At 40.7% G+C, this 18,388-nt stretch overlaps 2 protein-coding genes across 3 annotated transcripts in view; one reads left to right on the top strand and one right to left on the bottom strand.

Moving 5' to 3' along the window:
- The window catches only part of cog5 (component of oligomeric golgi complex 5), a 69,133-nt gene extending 50,941 nt beyond the window's left edge, over nt 1-18,192 (bottom strand). Inside the window, exons 1-6 of the mRNA XM_058772078.1 lie at nt 18,089-18,192; nt 17,737-17,876; nt 17,116-17,173; nt 16,098-16,152; nt 15,866-15,935; nt 12,789-12,909 (exon numbers count right to left, since the gene is read on the bottom strand). Coding sequence (XP_058628061.1) covers nt 12,789-12,909; nt 15,866-15,935; nt 16,098-16,152; nt 17,116-17,173; nt 17,737-17,876; nt 18,089-18,137 — 493 coding nt within the window. The 5' untranslated portion in view covers nt 18,138-18,192. The remainder of the gene's footprint in view (nt 1-12,788; nt 12,910-15,865; nt 15,936-16,097; nt 16,153-17,115; nt 17,174-17,736; nt 17,877-18,088) is intronic.
- gpr22a (G protein-coupled receptor 22a) lies at nt 3,820-9,640 on the top strand. 2 transcript variants are annotated; one of them, XM_058772085.1, is made up of 3 exons: nt 3,820-4,152; nt 5,097-6,026; nt 6,291-9,640. In XM_058772085.1, exon 3 carries the CDS (start codon nt 6,295-6,297, stop codon nt 7,585-7,587), a length of 1,293 nt encoding a protein of 430 aa, XP_058628068.1. In that variant the 5' UTR covers nt 3,820-4,152; nt 5,097-6,026; nt 6,291-6,294; the 3' UTR covers nt 7,588-9,640. The 2 variants fall into 2 exon arrangements, with proteins under 2 accessions (XP_058628068.1, XP_058628069.1); XM_058772086.1 differs by having other exon boundaries at nt 5,100-9,639.
- Nucleotides 18,193-18,388: the final 196 nt, after the last annotated feature.

Here is an 18,388-nt window from a genome sequence, read left to right as displayed (position 1 = left end):
ACCTCATCACGTATCATACCCCAGCAGCAGTGGAGGAAAACGGTTTTCATTAATCTGTGACCTGCACAGTGGCACATGACAGACGATGGTCATGAGAACAGCCTACATGCATTTCTGAAACCAGCAACCTTGGATCATTTCTCTGTCCAATAACTTATTCTCTCACCAGACCCAATGTCTCCTTTCACCTGGACGCTTCATTGCTACGATACATGACGGAAACGCAAACAATTCAGCTGGTCAGAAGTGACAAGACAGTGAATATCGCTCCAGCAACTTCTTGACAGGATCGCTACTTGCACACTGAAATCACATCCAAAGGTCAGGCATTGTTCTCGCACATCAATTCGACCAACTGGAAGAATAAGCTGGGCTCTTTCAGACAGGTGTTCAAGCTACCATCTTTATACCTCAATAACATACCCGGTTCACTTGTCACCAAATTAAGGCGGTAAACCACTGCTGCTACTGTTCACGGTGTAATAAAATCGATGATGCACTGTAAATGTGGTTCGGAAGAGACCAGGGAATATTATAGTGGATACCACTATATTACCATACCATTTACAATTTCCCATAACAATATTACATTTATTACAAAAGTGAAATATGGTAAACAGTAACAGAATATTTATGAAGAATATCTGTACGTTACTAGGCAAGTCATTTTGTGGGGCGTTCTCTGAAGAATGAAAAAGCACTTGGGAAAGATCTTAAAACTGCAAAAAAGTATTGAGATACACGCTTTCAGTAAAGAATGTGTGGTTTCAATTTTAATTATATTGCCTATGCATGTCTGTGTGTAGTGCTTATTGCAAGAAAAAGGCTGTCCTATATGTTAAACAACAACCAAAAAAAAAAAAAAAAAAAAAAAATTCAACATTTGTTTCATTAGCATGAGACTCCAGCAGTAACGGATACAAGTGCTTCTGTCCTTGAATCAGAACAGATTAGGCATCAGGGAGGTGATGGAGCTTTCTGAAGGTCACCCCTCTCATAAGGGATGGCGTTTTCCCATGCCTCCCCTCCCCCTCCCCCTCCCCCGGTACAACAAAACACATAACAACACAGCCCTCTAGACTGTGGCAGGAAGTGGATGAACTCGGAATGCTTTGTTGGGATTGGACAGAATCCCTATGGGACGGCGAAGCAAAGCTGAACCAACATACGCAGAAAGCAGAAGTTCACAGTCAGGGTGTCCCTGCTAAACTGCCGCCGTGAAAACACAATGTGGGGGATCTAGACTCACATTAACACTAACCTTGCGTCACAGAATGACGTGTTGGCCCTGCAGAGGCTAAGGGGACTTGACACTGTTTATACAACTAAAGCCTCTGAAATCTGCTAAATACAGGACAATCCCATTTCCCACAGACCAGATCCATCCACTGCATTTGAAGCTGTCTGCAGAAAAATTATCGTCTAGCCATCACTATTATTGTTCATAATAACTCTTGATAATGAGCACTGAAAAAAACGCAACCCAACACCTCAGAATATGAGACTGCACTATATTTAGTATAACCATCTGTATCAATTCCATTGGTTGAAAGAGTGCTTGAAAATCTGTTTAATGCTGTATAAAGGCATCCAAAAGCTCCTTGCATCATATTCCAGGCCATTGAATGTCAAACACAAATACGTTTAACAAGATAAAGTGCTCCAAAGTCAGTTCAGTCATGTGCCCAAATGTTTTCTATTTGCAGTGCAGCAGTAAACTGTAGTTTCACTTAGACCCGGCTCAACAGATGTGCAGTTCTTACACTGAGCCGTGACGGAACAGCTGTAGGTCTTTAGGGACTGTGGACTGCCAAAGGCGACTTTGACCACTGGGTCTGTCATCTGTATTTGGTCTGTCCCAAGTCCACATGCAAGACAGCCCTTGGAGACACTGGGAACGTGACCATGAACAGCTCCAGAGTCTCTGAGGGAGTAGAGAGCAAACAAAATACAACACTATAGGCCAATCAGAATTTCCTGTTTGGTTTTAGGTGGCTGTTTTCCTTAAGCTTCTGTTCAAATATGCTTGTTAAAGTTAACAGCATGTACCAATAAAAAAAAGGAACAGTATCTCTCAAATGTAATAGCATATAAGGGAGAACTGCCTCGGGATAGCGAATCACATTCGGATAAAGCTCTCCAACTTGTCATACCTGACACATGGCTCTGGATGAGAGTAGCGCCAAAAAGGATACAGAGGCACAGAGTTTGAAGCAGAGCCAGAAAATGAAGCATGACCCACCACTCACACCGGCTCTAAAATCTGATTGGATGCCCTACATTCAAAGCTGCTGTCAAATAGCTGCAGTCCACGAATCAAATGAAAATTCTGCCATCATTTACTTATTCACTAACGGCATTACAGTTCTGTACGACTCTTTATACTTCTATGGAACACAGAAGAATATATTTTTAAAAAAATGCTTTTTTTGTGCATTTTTTTTTGGGACCCCACTGAATGAAAAGAAAAAACTGTTCATATATATTTCATAAAAGAAAGAAAGAAATTCAACAGGTTTGGAAAGAAAAGGGTGTGTAACTGATGACTAAATTTTCATTTTTAGGTGAACTATGAACTAAACAAAACATTAATTAACAAATGGCTCATGCTTTGACTTTTAAATGTATATGAAATGAGAAGATTGAAATGTAATGAAATGACATTAAAAAACAGTGGTGGTAGGACCCCAAGCACATGGAAGGGATTCAGCCAGATGAGAAGTGGCAAACTGCAAGGCAGCATCCCAGAGACCCAGTGGGCACGCTTGCTTCCAGGAGGCTGCTCCAGGGAGCAGAGGCGTAGATTTTCCACGACTCTTCATCCCTCACGCCTCTCCCAGCGAGCTGGCACCTGGCGTCTTACCTTCCGCTCCTGAAACCTGCAGTTGCTAAGCACGAGTTAATTCACCCAGGGCTTCTGGAGTTCTGCTTCCACTCAATGAGCATCAGTCACAGCGGCATTATCAAGCCAGAATCACACAAACACGCTCAACAGGGCAGTTTATACAACAGGAGAGAGATAACGACATAAAGAGAGTGGTCATTACTAACAGACACTAGAAATGTCAAATGAGACAACAGCTTTTGTAATCCAAGGAAATTGAGCTAGTTCGAGGAATTGTCTAAAAATATAAAAAATATGAACACGTTCTCTCTCACTCTTGCTTAGGCATCTACCGAGAAATGTCTTGAGACAGGGTCTGAATAAAAAGTTGAAATATTAATGCTCACCTTGAAATATTTACAAGTATGTTCAGCGTGGTAATTTGAAGCCTTTTTGTGATGTGTGTGTCATCTACAACAGAGTTTTGAATTTGGTGAGAAAAGTGCACGATGTTCCATAATTAGCCCATTCCTCTTCTCCGCATTAGTGTGCACCAACACACCCACACAAGTGCGGCAAAAAAAGCAGAACCTAAATCATGCTTCATGCGAGGTTTGTCATGTTTGCATTGTGAAGACTCAGATGGAGCCTTTGCCTTGCAAGTAAACTCACCCACATCCTGCTCAAGGCTATTACATGGATTTTTATTTACTCACTCCTAAACTGTTGATGCACGGACGATTTAAGAATTGAAATAAAAAGTTAGCAAGAAAGCAGAACACAGAAGTAGTGTATTTTGTGACAATGTCAACAAAGAGTAAAATTGACCTGTTGGTAAAAGCCCTATTTGAGTAACAGGGGAAGAAAGGGTTACAACTATTACAGGAGACCAATCGGGAACCAGAGGAGTGATATAAACCACAGCACAGACAGGGAGGAAGGGGGAGGGAAAGCGAGAGTGATGAGGGAGGTGGGAGGGAAGAGAGAGAGAGCAAAAAGAGGAGGAGGAGAGAGATGAGTAGGTAGGGCATTTTGAAAGCGCTGAGCGTAGGGATGGTGAGAGAGAGAAAGACTGAGAGGGAAGGAACAAGGGAGAAGGAGAGGAGCAGATCTCTAAGCGAGATGCATGGCACTACATCCTACAACATCTGACTTCCCTGCCCCCCTTGACAGGCAAGGGAGCGCTCATAGAAAGGCAGATAGAGGAAGACAGCCAGAGTCGTCCCGTCAGATAAGCATGTCCTTTATTACCGGTCCTGGCATGGCTCTACTCAAACTGGGAAATATATGGGGTACCAGGTCACTCACTCTCATGGCAGCAACGAGAGGTAAAAAGCTTCAAGTTTCTGTACTCTTACAACTGCAGCATCTGCTAAAGGGAATGCATGCTATTCCATACAAGGCATAACTTTAGAGATCTGTACGAAGCTGACAACTTTTACTTTTTAAAATACTGTTCAGGGTTGCTACCAAGAATGAATAAATTAACGTGACAGTATGCTTTAAATTCAGAGCAGTTAGATTCAATGCTTTGGAAAGGAGTATGAACTGATTTAACATCTGTTTTGAAGAAAAACTGTGCACTGTCTTGCTTTGATGTGAAAAAAATAGATGCATGCTGTATTTTGATGTGAATCCTCCAGTGGCCAACACTGTAATTGACACATTTAACTCAATTAATGTATGTGGAAAGAGCAAAACTGAGCAATCGAAACCCATCCAACCCATTATCCTCTTAAGGGGAAGATGATGTGAGCGCTCTTGTCGCTATTACTGTCTCTGGCTAGTGCTGAAAGCTGCCTTCCAGCTCAGAAAAATTGAGAAAGAGTGAGAGAGATGCTTGGAGATGTACGAGTATTCTGCTTCACATATATGGAATTTTGCCCATGCAAGTATGGTGTGGGAGTAATGCAAACCTGCTCTGCAAACAACCACTCACAGTCGCTGTGGGAGTCCATTGTTCCAAAGGAACATGAGTTTAATGAGTTGGGCTTAAGGCTTCTCAACTAACAAATTACACCAGAGACACCTTCAAAGACAAAAAGTTGGCTTTGACTGGGGTTAATTCTTAAAAAGGCAATTGGACGGCTGCACAATCATTGCAAGGTCTCAGAACAACCAGAAACCATTGATTGTGGACAAAGTTAGTGTAAAATAGCTTATGTGAATGCTAAGATGCTACCACTATCCTTTAGAGATTTTCAAGGTCATTTATGACTTGGATAGAAAGACGAAAAATGATTCTAACTCTCTTTTTTTTTTTTGCACCTAGCAGCAGCCAGAGTGTGAAACTACTGAGGATGGAGCCCGTGTGTCCCACATGAACACTGTGAAAAAGAGAGGGTAAATATATGCCACACGGTGCCCCGGCCTGACTACCTCCTTCCCTCTGGAAACCTGTGACCTTGTTGTGATTACTGTGTACTGCTGTCTACCTGCCTGAACTCCTGGAGCTATACTGTGGCACAGCAGGTGGGAGTGTGATTTACTCCGGTGGAATACAAGGGGCCATGGACTCTGTAGGAGTCGGTGTAACTTTTGTTATATAGTGAGGAGGGAATGCCAGTCCTGATCTGTCACACTGAGGGAGATGAATTTCTTCTTGTGGTTCGCAAAGTCTTGGAATAAACAATGAAAAGAGAGGACGTTTGCAAGGATGGGACATGGTGCTGTCCCTGATCGTTTCTGTAAGATCTGTTCGGCCAACACAAAGGACAAAAGGCTAAAAACAAGCCTGAATACAACACGGCTTTCATGTCAGGACCACGTGGATATTACAATGCACAAACCCTTCCCACGCTCTGAAAAGGAAGAGCAGAGTGTTTCCATCTCCCACATCCTCCCACAGAAATCTGAGGATGCAAGGGAAAGAGGTATGAGCTGTTTAGACGGTGTTTAATCAACCCTACAGAGAGGTGTTTGAGGAAACCGGGGTGTCCTCGCTTGTCCAGTCTGTGCCATGCTGGGGCTGAGGACAGCCTTAGCTGATGCATTTGTTGAATATTAGCTCACTTAAAAAAAACAAAAAAAGCACACAACGAAGCAAGTACCTAACAGAATGGCACCGAAGGAGCAAAGGACACTGCTGAGATAAAGAGGCGTTGGAATATAGTTGGCGTCTATGACAACCTGCCAACACATCAACGCTTTGGTTGCATTTGCTACACAAGCTCCTAACAAGGACAGTGAACACAAGGGAGGGGTGAGTTTCATTAGTGTATGCACATCTTTTATCTGCATGTGCAAAGCAGATAAAGGTGTCATCCTTCCATCCGTTCTTAACTGTGGTCCGTTCCATTCACATTCTTGTTGGTTGCCAGCTAGAATTGGGCTAAATTAACTTCAAGTCATATTTCAGAAGCTAAACAGTTCTGGCATTATCATACACTCAATAGCATGTCATGGAAATGCTTCTTAGAAATACACGTAGCGTTTAAACAACCATCTTCTGTTTTTGCGTGTGCAGGAGAATGCATACCCCTCCTGTGCTGGGATTCCAGACCATCATGAGCAACGTCACTGTCCTCGATAACGTCGAACCTCTTGACTTCGAAATGGACTTGGACACTCCTTACCCTGTCAGCTTCCAGGTGTCTCTAACAGGTTTCCTCATGTTGGAGATCGTGCTGGGGCTCAGTAGCAACCTGACTGTGCTGGCTCTCTATTGTATGAAGTCAAACCTGGTGAGCTCTGTCAGCAACATCGTAACCATGAACCTTCATGTGCTGGACGTCCTGGTGTGTGTGGGCTGCATCCCACTTACGATTGTGGTGGTGCTCTTGCCACTGGAAGGCAACAGCGCACTCATTTGCTGCTTCCACGAGGCTTGCGTGTCTTTTGCTAGCGTGGCTACTGCTGCCAATGTCCTGGCCATCACACTAGATCGCTATGACATCTCAGTTCGGCCTGCAAATCGAGTTCTGACAATGGGACGAGCAGTGGCCTTATTAGGGTGCATTTGGGCTTTGTCATTGCTTAGCTTTCTGGTACCCTTCATAGAAGAGGGTTTCTTTAGCCAGGCAGGTAACGAAAGGAATCAGACAGAGGGGGAGGAACCGTCAAACCAATATTACACTGAATTGGGCCTCTACTATCACCTGTTGGCACAGATCCCGATCTTCTTCTTCACTGCTGTGGTCATGTTGGTTACTTACTACAAGATTCTGCAGGCGCTCAACATCCGCATTGGCACGCGTTTCCATTCGGCGCCCAAGAAGAAACCGAGAAAGAAAAAGACTATCTCCATGACTTCCACTCAGCCAGAGTCCACCGATGCCTCGCAGAGCAGTGCAGGCAGGAATCCGCCACTGGCCATGCGCACCTCTGTGTCCGTGATCATAGCCCTCCGCAGGGCAGTCAAACGGCACAGGGAACGCCGTGAACGACAAAAGAGGGTTTTCCGCATGTCGCTTCTTATCATCTCCACATTCCTGCTTTGCTGGACACCCATCACCGTGCTCAACACGGTTATCCTGAGTACAGGGCCGAGCAACTTCACTGTGCGTCTCAGACTGGGCTTCCTGGTCATGGCTTATGGAACCACCATTTTTCACCCGCTGCTCTATGCCTTCACTCGGCAGAAATTTCAGAAGGTTCTAAAGAGTAAAATGAAGAAGCGTGTTGTGTCAGTTGTAGAGGCTGAGCCTATGCCCAATAATGTGGTCATCCACAACTCGTGGATTGACCCAAAAAGGAACAAAAAGGTGACTTTTGAGGAGACCGAGGTCAGGCAAAAATGCCTCTCATCAGAGGATGTGGAATGAGCTACTGGGCCAATTTAAGGCAAACATCCGCATCAGGTACGGAATCATTAAAAAGGGAAACCACTAATCCAAAGCAGTAATGAATTTAAGTGTATTAATTGTACAGTATCTCAAGAGGAATAATTTATTACTATTTATCGTAATGGTGACTATTGTAGATGTCATAGATGGTAAAGTGTAAATACTGCATGTGTTTTATTGAAGTGGTCCTAGAGATTGTACATACATACCCAAGTAAAGTATAAACCACAAATGTAAAGATGTAGAAATTGATGCTCCTGGGTTTGTTCATTTGCATTAAACACCCCCAAAAACAGCAGAAGAATTTATTTTTTTTCGCAACTGTGATAACACTGGGTCGTATTTCTCGAGTAGTTTTTTTCATTCTGTAGAGAAAGTGGTTATATGTCTTTGTTCTCTTTTGGCTTCAGCCACCTCAATTTTTACTGTTGCGAAGTATAAGATAAACACTGTTAAGAATTCACACTACGAGTTTCATTAAGTGGATATTACCTGCCCTCCATCCTGCATTGAAAGGAACAAGATGGCTATATTACTCAGGTCAACAAGTCACAGGGTGCACTTACAAAGCAAGGTCTGCTTCTTTTCAAAATCACTTGCATGGCCAGTTGGCATAAAAATCAAGTCTTTTTATAGGGATGAGGGAGGTGGCTCACAGCATATCGTCCAATAAAGCTGCTGGAGCATGAAGTGGATGGGGAGCGTCAATGAAAAGGTGTTGATTCCAAATACTTGACCTTATGAGACCTATTGAGCTGATGGTGTTTGATTATGGGTTAGACTGGATTAGAGGGTGATAACTGTATCTTTTGGCAGCCTACAAAAATAATCACCTTTGCACTGCAGCAACGAAAGGTCACACACTGTTCAGTATGAGAGGCAAAGTCATGCCATTAAACAATGAAAATGAAGTAAAATACAGAGTCATGAGGGGCAGGTTACTTCCTGACTGAGTTGACATGTTCAGTTTCAGGAATAGATGGTGTCGGATGATAGCTTGCATTAATAAAATGCTATTACAATCAAATCATTAACAGTGCTGAGACAAACATAATGTTCTCAAGGGGGTCTCTAAGGTTAGTAAATAGAGGTGTGAACATCTCAAGGGTGTTACATATGACACTGTAGAGCCCCTAAATGCTAATTGAATATACTTTATCAAATTAAACCGCTTTTTCAAGCACTAAAAGATTTTCACACATTAATTCTTTCAGTTCATGCTGGTGTAAAATGCAAAACAATTATATGCACAGGTACTGGCAGTTACCCAAAGCGCGTCTCAGTTGGGTAGGCTTTAAACTTGATTGAAAACCCATCTGACAGTTTGTTTCTGACTACTGCAGTGTTAGGAACTAAACATTACTAATTTTCAGCTTATATCATCAAGTGACTGTTCTACAATCATACGTTCTTGAGTTTATCTATAGATAAAGGGTCAGAGCCAGGGCTCATCCATGTTTAGTGCCAAACAAGAGAAAGTGGGAGCTGAAGAGCATGATTGATGCATGTCTTTTAAGACAGTGAGTTACTATAATAAAAGCTGTACAATGCGACAAATCTGTCCATCTGTCAACGCTGTACTCGAGTCCCCGCTATCCTGTGGCTCTATGGATCTAATATCAAGGGCAAAATGGTTACTTTTAGCTTTAGATGCACTCCCAGACAACTCCTGAAACTCACACGGCAGATTCCAAGAGCCCTATAGGCTAAATGCGACAGATCATGCAACAGAGCTGTTACCCTGTGATGACTTGACTGAAGGTTTAAGGTTGGCCATGAATGGAGGCTTTACTGTTTTCCTGTAAACAAGCTGTATAGACATTTCTGAGAGGCATGTGGGGAAAAATATCATATTTGCAAGCGAACAATGGGCCTTCTGCCAGTAAAAAGGGCTGCCAAAACTTCAAAAAGTTGTGTTTAGGGTCTGAAAGCATCCAAAGTCACGTTAGCACAAATGCAAAGAACTGTTTCATTGTTAATGCCAATAAAAAGAGGTTAAGAATGCTGAACTGACTGGTATTGCTACTATTACGTGTATTTTAATTTAGACCCCGGTAACTTGGTTAGCTTTTTTTTGTTTGTTTGTTTTACACAACACCAACCAAAAACGTAATGCACCTAGAAAAAAAAAAGAAAATTGGATTAAACCTTCTTTGAGCAGCACCCAAGAGTCAAATGTTCTCTCTGCCAGTCGCCACAGCCACACCACAAACCACATCACCTCTTCGTCTTTGAAAATCTAGTTAATCGGAACATCCTTACCTTTCCACTGTCTGTTTTCATTTACTCAATCTATTCCTCTTACCTTGCTACACTGATCGCGACATCCAGATGTCACTCATATATTCCCAGAGGAGTGAGTCACTGAGTCCAAAGTCCTGTGATTGACATTCCATCTCCATCTGACAGGCAGGTGCAGTTCAAGTGATGTAGAAAACAAACAGAATTAAATCCCCTGCACTCAATCTTAGGTATCTGTCCACTACTCTGAAAGCCATTCGCTTTGTAAATAGACAAATTTAGCCAATGGGAGTTTTAAATGGGTGATCAGTAAAGGCAAATGCCATACAGTAGGACATTTAAGTACCTCACATACAGATATGTGACCGTTTCCTAAACAGATTGCTGCATGCAGTTCACCTTTCTTCCTGTCAATTCTCAGCTCTTGACATTTATCTGACTTTGATTTCCTCTCCCCAATAACAGCCCCATTCCTTCAGTTTGCCCATGTTATCCCACTCCAATCATCTCATCACGGCTGACAGCAGTCACACACGTGTCCTCCACCAATCAAAACACCTTCACCTCCTTCCATTGCCCTAGTCAATCTTCCCTTCAAGCCATTTAGAGTTCTCCCTCAACTGTTCAATCCATCTGGCCGTCCATCCATCCATATCTTACATCGCTGGGAAGGGATTCATAAATCATCTTAGCAAGATGGTGAGCTGTCATTATTGTGTTAGGACCGCCATAATTCAGAGCTATTTCAGGCATATGTTTTGTGTACACAGTGAGATACACCAAGAAAATAACAAATGGCCTGCAAACCTAATGACACAGAAGAACTGAGTGTTTTGAATTTATGCCACACTGGCCACTTTACGCTGGAACACAATGATGTCTCAGTTAACGTCTCACACAGTTATGGCAAACAGGAATGCGATTTGTCAATTAAACCTTCAAGGGTCCATTATCATTTACTGATTGGCTTGTTTACAATCCAATAACATGATGCTATCAGCATTTCTATAAACTCTCAAGCTCGACCCAGACACTGTCCAACTGCACCTCGTCAGGTTTCTTGAAACAGCATCTGAGGACAGCGTGCTCTAGACAGAGACAGACTTCAAAACAAAGAAAGCGGTTTAATTGCTTCTACAGTTTCCGGGCTGCATCCTGCTGTATTTGTGATCTAGCATGTAACGTAAAACACTGTCAAAACCTACAGACAAAAAGCTTTCCTTGTAAGGCAGCGTGTTTTTAAACAAGTTGCCGAATGGGAGATTTGTCAGACAGCTTTCTACGCTGGATGCCAGAGAGGCTCACGCACAGATAACGATATCGTATCAGACCCTGGCTGCTCATGTTATACCGTGAGGGGGTGGAGGGAAGGCATAAAAACATAAAAGAAAAGAAAGGACAGGTGTTGTTAGAGCAGTCTAATTGCCTCGTCTTGGATGGTGACGCTAATGCAAAGATGTCTCTGTATTCCATTAGCTGGGTGAGACGAACCCAAATATGACCCTCACTTTGACATGATAAATAATTCAATGGATGAAAAACATATTACTGAATCATAATGTGTCACAAAGAGAATAAGACTACAGCTTGGTTCCAAGAGCTAGACTGCTGCCTTTTAAGGAATCTCATAACCGACTGATTTGGAACTCTAACAAGAAGCAACTCACAAACAGAGCTTATGCAAAAATCAGCATGCCCTCCTTATGCACAATAGGAAGCTACTGTCCGCCTGCATTGATTTAGCTTCGTTTGAAAACAATATGCAAATAGAAACCGAGAAAAAGTACCTTGCTGATCTTCCCTGGAATTTATCCCACAGGGCCTGGGACTCAATAATGAAGCATGTGTTTACTGTATCACACAAACATGGAATAAGAGCACACAGAATTTGCATTGCACTATTTATCTGTCTGTATGACATCTAGGCAAATGTACAAACAAAAGGTCAACAGAGTACGAGTCAATATGAATCTGATATTACAGCCATTAAACCCATGACCGAAAACATTTCAGATAGTGTCCACAAACACATGAATTCCAGACAATAATATGCCAATATTCTATGTTTTCATTTTTCTTTTGAAATGTGGCTTTTCTAGTGAAACAGGATTGTCAACATGGGAAAAAAAAAAAAATCTGTGGGACAGGCTTTAATTTGATGAAACAGAAATTGATTGGATCATGAAAGGTGCTCTCTATATGACACGTCACCAATACGACCTGGAGCGTGCATTAAGAAAGTAAATGGGGTCAACTTTGATTTCATGTCGACTTTAAGCTCTGTGAGATTATTATAATGCACTCAGGTCACTACTGGAACTAAAGTCACTTGTAAACGCGATTCGGGGCAGGCGTTAATCAAGGGGGTTTCGACGAAGCATAACCTAAAATATCTCCAAAGCAGGTCAGACAGTTTCAGAAGCAGGTTCAGACGGTCCTCGCACCTGCGTTACAAACTCAGCAAAACATTTAGGCCACTGACCTGGAAACCGTACAAGATTGAATAGATACACAGATTTGAATAATTGCCATTAGTGGCCTAAAAACAGCAACATAAAATTCAACATTGCCAAATGCCCATACAACCAAATCCATGAAAAATTGCCACGGTGTTAGAAAAATAGGTACACTTTATGGTTTCATGAAGAACCTTTAACTTCCATGGAATGCTTCCACTCCACAAAATGTTCTTTATAGTGGAAAATGGTTCTTTAGATTATTAATTTTCTTTAGAACAATTTGTCAAAAAGGTTCTTCTGTGGCATTGCTGCAAAAACCCTCTTTATTTATAAGAGTGTTACACCAACTCACTTTCTGATTAGCCATCATGGATGGGATACGTCCAGATGTAAAGTGTTGCCACTCGTGCAGAGTGCTCCATTATGAATAAATGTTTTGAAGGACACGAGAGACGAGTGTCATCGTGATAGGTCACTCACCCAGCTCGTTGAGGCTCTGGGCAGCTTTGGTGATCTCTCGGCTGCCCCCCTGCAGTTGCCCCTGCAGTCGTTTGCTCAGGTACAGGATGCGAATAATCCTTCTCAACAGGTCACACGCCACCTGCCAGACGGAATAAGATAAGACTTCTCATTCCTGCGTTCATCGAATAACATAACGCCTTGTGGGTCTACGATAGCCAGCACAAGCAAATATCAATGATAAGGTAATGACAACGATGTCTGCATTATGATAAAGTGAAATCCTCCATCTAAAAATTTACCATGGCAACCATAGTTTCCATGATATAGACTAAAACTGTGGAAATCTGGTATTAGTGATTAGTGTAAAATCATGGTATTAATATCCCTTGTAACACACATTTTGTGCGACAGACAAGAAGGATAAATAGATAGTTCACCCAAAAATGAAGATGCCACAAAAGATCTTTTGGTAACCATTGACTTCCATAGTATGTCTATAGAAGTCAATGGCTAACAGCAACTGTTTGGTTCCCAACATTCTTCAAAATATATTCTTTTGCATTCAACAGAAGACAGAAACTCATACAGGTTTAGATCAACTTGAGGCGAGTAAATGACGACTATTCACCATCCCTTTAAGGAAAAAGTGTGGTGTTACTAATCAAACTTATCAGTTTTGTCTGGAAGACTTAAAACGGATGAAACCTAGACCTAAATTGAAGGAGGGACCTGACCTACATCTAATTGGGGGTCTTTTTTAAGGGTCTTTAATTAGGATAATAGCTTTTTTTCCCCCTTGCATAAATCTTTGTTAATAGACTAAAAATTTATTTTTAAGTGGTGCTTTAATCAATTTTGGATTAATTTAATTAAGGAGAAGGATGTGCATCATCTCACAGGGTTGTTTTAACACTAGAATATGCTATCAATTAATTATCAATGCATTTCACACACATAAAAATACTACAAACAGGCATGAATAAACATTTAGTTCACACCCTAACAGCCAACAGACACTATATTATAAAAAAAAAAAAATAGGAAATGCTTGTAAAGCAGTGCATTTGTGCTAAAATCATGCCACTGAGCCACACATTCAGTATAGTGTGGCGACGATCAAGCCTGTGGGCAGACAGCAGGTGGATGAAGGACTCGTGGAGGTCACTCTTTTTTGGTTTTCAGTGAATAGGTGCCGCTGAACTGTCCCAAAGGTACGTGCATCTGATTTTGTGTGTGTCTGAAACTGATTGCTTTGTCCTGGGGTGACAGTGCGTCAGATATTGTGACAGAAAAATTACAAAAGGATAACAGAAAAAAAAAAAAAAATCAGCTGTGTCCCCATCGTCAGGTCTGGTCTTATTCTTACGAGGAATAAAAATAAATTATAAAAACGTGTTGCTAAAGGCAAGGACAGGACAGACCCAGACACAAAAACAACATGGAATGAAAAAGTCTCTCACTTCTGAAGCGATTTGTGCCATCAGATATAGTCAAACGCAAAAATAAAATAGTACAATAAGTAGGGGAGAATAGAGCAATGTTTCATGTTTAAAAAAAAACATATGAACAATAATAATAGTGATGCATGCCTTTGCAATCACCACTAATAATTCAAACACACTGCTGAAGAACATAATCTCACACATAGATATTTTCATATTTCAAACAAATATATTCTTTTAGAAGTTCCAATAATTGTGACAACTTGCCCCATGCTCAACAAGCTTGAATTTTTTCCCCCCTGTACAATAACACTGCATTCGTGTTTTGTTTTTTTGTGGCCAAGACCTTTATGTATCTGCCAATATTTTAAAAATATTAAGACAGAGATACTATGACAACATGCCCTGCTCTCCTTTACAAATGTATTTCCTTTATATAGCTGCATGCAAAACCATGATCAAACCACTGACGGATCATCATGCTGCTATGCTGATTAGCAAACACAAAAATGCAAATGTGTTTCTACACTTCAATAAAGCCAAACAAGAAAAGGAGAGAAAGGAGTTTTGAAAGAAAAGGGGAGCATTTCTTAACCACAGCAACCTTTCCACAGCTGTATTTCATTCATATTTAATAACAATTCCCCAAAGCCACTAAAAAACCAGGACCGAAGACCCTGTAAAACCGCAAGACGTGTGGAGCGGGACAGCTGTGGGTATTCGTGTGTGACTGATAGAGTGTGAGAGAGACCCTTCCTTTCCATGCCCAAATGGACTTTTATTGATTTTTTTCTTTTTCTTCTGCAGACTTGAAGCTTCACTCATGACGACATCATGTGAACCCGGGGCAGAAAGTGAACATGATAAAAGCGTGCATTTTCAACACAAAGATACTAGCAGGTGCACAAATGACTTTCCTTCAGCCAAAATAGATGTTTTAAACTTGTTTTTTTTTTACCATGACAATACATAGTGACCACATCTGTCAAGTTACACAGAGAACAAAAAGTACAGTAAAAGTAGATCGTGCAAGCTTCAGAAGATACGGACTGTGGCACACAGGCACTATAGACTTTTTTTATTTGTTGTTTTGCTTGTGGAACTTGACAGAAATTAATTCTGAAGGTCACTATGAACTGTCACTGAAAAAAAAGACTGTAAATCTGCACAAAGATACTAGTTTTATGTTCCTCTAAGCTAAGGAAGCAAAAGTATATGGATTTAGAATGACATTAAATAATTACAAATCATTTAAGAGATATGTGGTCATATTTTTTTTTTTTAGATGCGTTTTTTAAAATTTGCTTTTTATTTATTTTTATTTTTTTGGATGTGATAATCAAAAATCAATATTCAAAAACATCTATTCCGCCAGAATGATTTTATTTTTGTTTGTGTGCAGTGCATTTCTTTCTTCACATGCTGCATGTATTACAGAATCTGTCTTGACTGCAAACAATTGTGAAGGCAGGGTTGTCTCTATCGCCGATATCAAGCCAATAAACATGGAAATAAAGCCTCTGAGCGAAGGCGCACAGTGTTTGTAAAGCAGGAGCATGAAGAAATAATAGTTCTGCAGAATGTCTCTGTTGGAATATCCAGGAATAGACAGATATGAGATGACAGAAGCAGATGTAAAAGTAATAAAATAACCTGTAAGCGGGCGAGCTGGGCTGTCCGTGCCACAATCTTATTGTAAGGGTCAACAATTTTGCTCCTTATCCTAAGGAAGGAAGGAAAGAGAAATCAGAAATGCATAATCTGACTAATTGGTGCTTGCAATTTTCAATTTATAGCACATTTCCTGATATCTATTAATCGTGCATGTGACCACCACTTTTTTTTAAAACACGGACCATTTCAACGTCTTCAATGGAGTCATTACCTGTCCACAGCACTCTGGAGAGCTGCAATTCTGGTCTGCATCATTTGTAGGACACCTAGAAGCAAAAACACCCATAATTTCCATGCTCAGAAAGAGCTGCACTACATGCACTGTGCAAGAATTTGAGATGTGCCAAGGGGTCCCCCTGGTGGACAGCTGCTGAAACTGCACGTGCATTCAATTCAATTCACATGCATTTGTAAAGCGCTTTTCACAATACATACCGTTTCAAAGCAGCTTCACAGAAAACGCACTTTTTTCTACATTACAATTAATTACAATCTGTTATCAGAAGTGCATGTGTCAAAGTAATGTCCATGCAGTTGGTTAACGTCACATAACCATTTAAGCAAAAACAATGAATGCATTAAAGCTTTGATTGCATGTCGTGATCATAATGATTACAATATAAAGAAAACTTGACAGTTTTGAATGCTGATTTAAAGTTGGCATCATCTAAAGTCATTCAAATTTATCAGAGTGATTTAATGTTAATAATTTTTCAGTATCCTAGATTATAATGCTGAGACAGCTATAGGCAAGTCGTAGGTCTGTAAATGTACTAGAAGGGGGGAAAGTTGCACACTGAATCTTCTATATACATCATCTCAGAATACTTCAAATGCCATTTTTTTATATTAAGAGTTTATTTGCAAAAACAGATAACAGATAAATTTTCAAAAATCATGTTTTTCATTGTGCATTCCAATTAAACGTTTTAATTTAATTTCTTATGTTTTTATTGTGTATTTTTTAACCTAATCAAAATAACCTGACTGCAGTTTAATTGGAATGCACAATGAAAAACATGATTTTTGAAAATTGTTAAAAACAGACTTATCTGTTCTTGAAAATGAACTCTTCACATGTTTGTGAAACATCCATTTCCAACAACTTCAAATGAGCCATCATGCAGATAAAAATGGTTTTGAAAAGAATATTAGAAGATCATATAATAAACTTGTAATGCAACTGATGATTGTGATCTTAAATTGTAAAGCAGATAATGAAATATTACCTTCAAGAGATTCGATCCCTGTTGCCTGAGCAAGTAGATCCTCATGTCTGGCCACTACCTGTGATCAAAAACAAAACAAAATATTGGTACGCGTGTTATAATTAGGGCTGTCAAAGTGAGCTAACGCAAATTCATTTGAACTTTTATTTAAAAACTCAGTATGTGGGCACAGAGAGGCAAACAAGTGTAATAATAATAAATAATAAATGTACATTTTGCATGTTCAGAAGAAGACAAGATGTAAACAGGCTTGTGTAAGTACATTGCTCACTGCAAAGAAAGAGAAGTAATGGAAACCTGATATTGTTCTTTGAAAAACATCTATGACCTTTGTAACATGTCTGCTCTTCATGCTCTATGTTGACTATGGTTTCACTAATAATAAACATGCATTTGCATAAAGCATCCATATTTAGAGTATTAAAGTATTAATTTAAGGTACATTTAGAACAGATAAAAATGTGCGATTACTCACGAGTTAACTCATGACAATCATGCGATTAATGGTCATGTAGTTTCCAGTGCTTAGAGACGACCCATTAAGGCGCTTTCTAAATTTATGGACACGATGCTAACACAGATCTGCACTGAAAGCTGCTCATCCTGACAGGTGCGACTCACCTGGCAGTGCAGCTCTTTGTCCAGCTGACTGATGCCCTCTGCCAGCTTCGCCAGCTGCTCTGCAATGACAGCATGATGAATGGCTTGAGCTGTGTAGGTCTTCACATCGAAATCCTCTTTAAGGAAATCAGTGTAGCACTCTGGAAGGGAAAGGATCGGGATTTGTAAAGCACGTAACAGGAGATCGCACTAGCTGGAGATCCGGCTACATTACTATACACAGGATATGTGTGTTACTGTGCTACTACTGCAGCTAAAGGCGCCGATCGAGATGATTAATCAGCCTGGTTAACGTACAAACACATGCACATATACAGATCAAAAGGAGAAATCCTATTAAAGCTGGATTTACCATCTTTCAGCAGTGAATTCGCTGTTGATTCCGGACTAGCCTCCATCATTGCCACTTCATCAGTGACGTGCAATTCCTGCGTCGCAACATGAATGGAGAGCAACGGCGATTGGTCAGGAATATTAATTAGGTTTACCGACGTCACCTCATTATAAATTCGCGAACGGACACCATTTGTGCTAATGTTAATTTTACTCATTTTAGAAAGTTTTCTAACGTGTTCTTTTCAATTATGTAAATCGTTTACCACATTATCATTGTAAATAAATGCGAATTTCGTTTCTTGTGGACACGAGGTCA

The sequence above is a fragment of the Onychostoma macrolepis genome, chromosome 04, assembly GCF_012432095.1.
Source record: "Onychostoma macrolepis isolate SWU-2019 chromosome 04, ASM1243209v1, whole genome shotgun sequence".
In the NCBI taxonomy this organism is placed as follows: Eukaryota; Metazoa; Chordata; class Actinopteri; order Cypriniformes; family Cyprinidae; genus Onychostoma; species Onychostoma macrolepis.
Note: the sequence above shows the minus strand (reverse complement) of the source record. Positions and strands in the feature narration are given on the sequence as shown.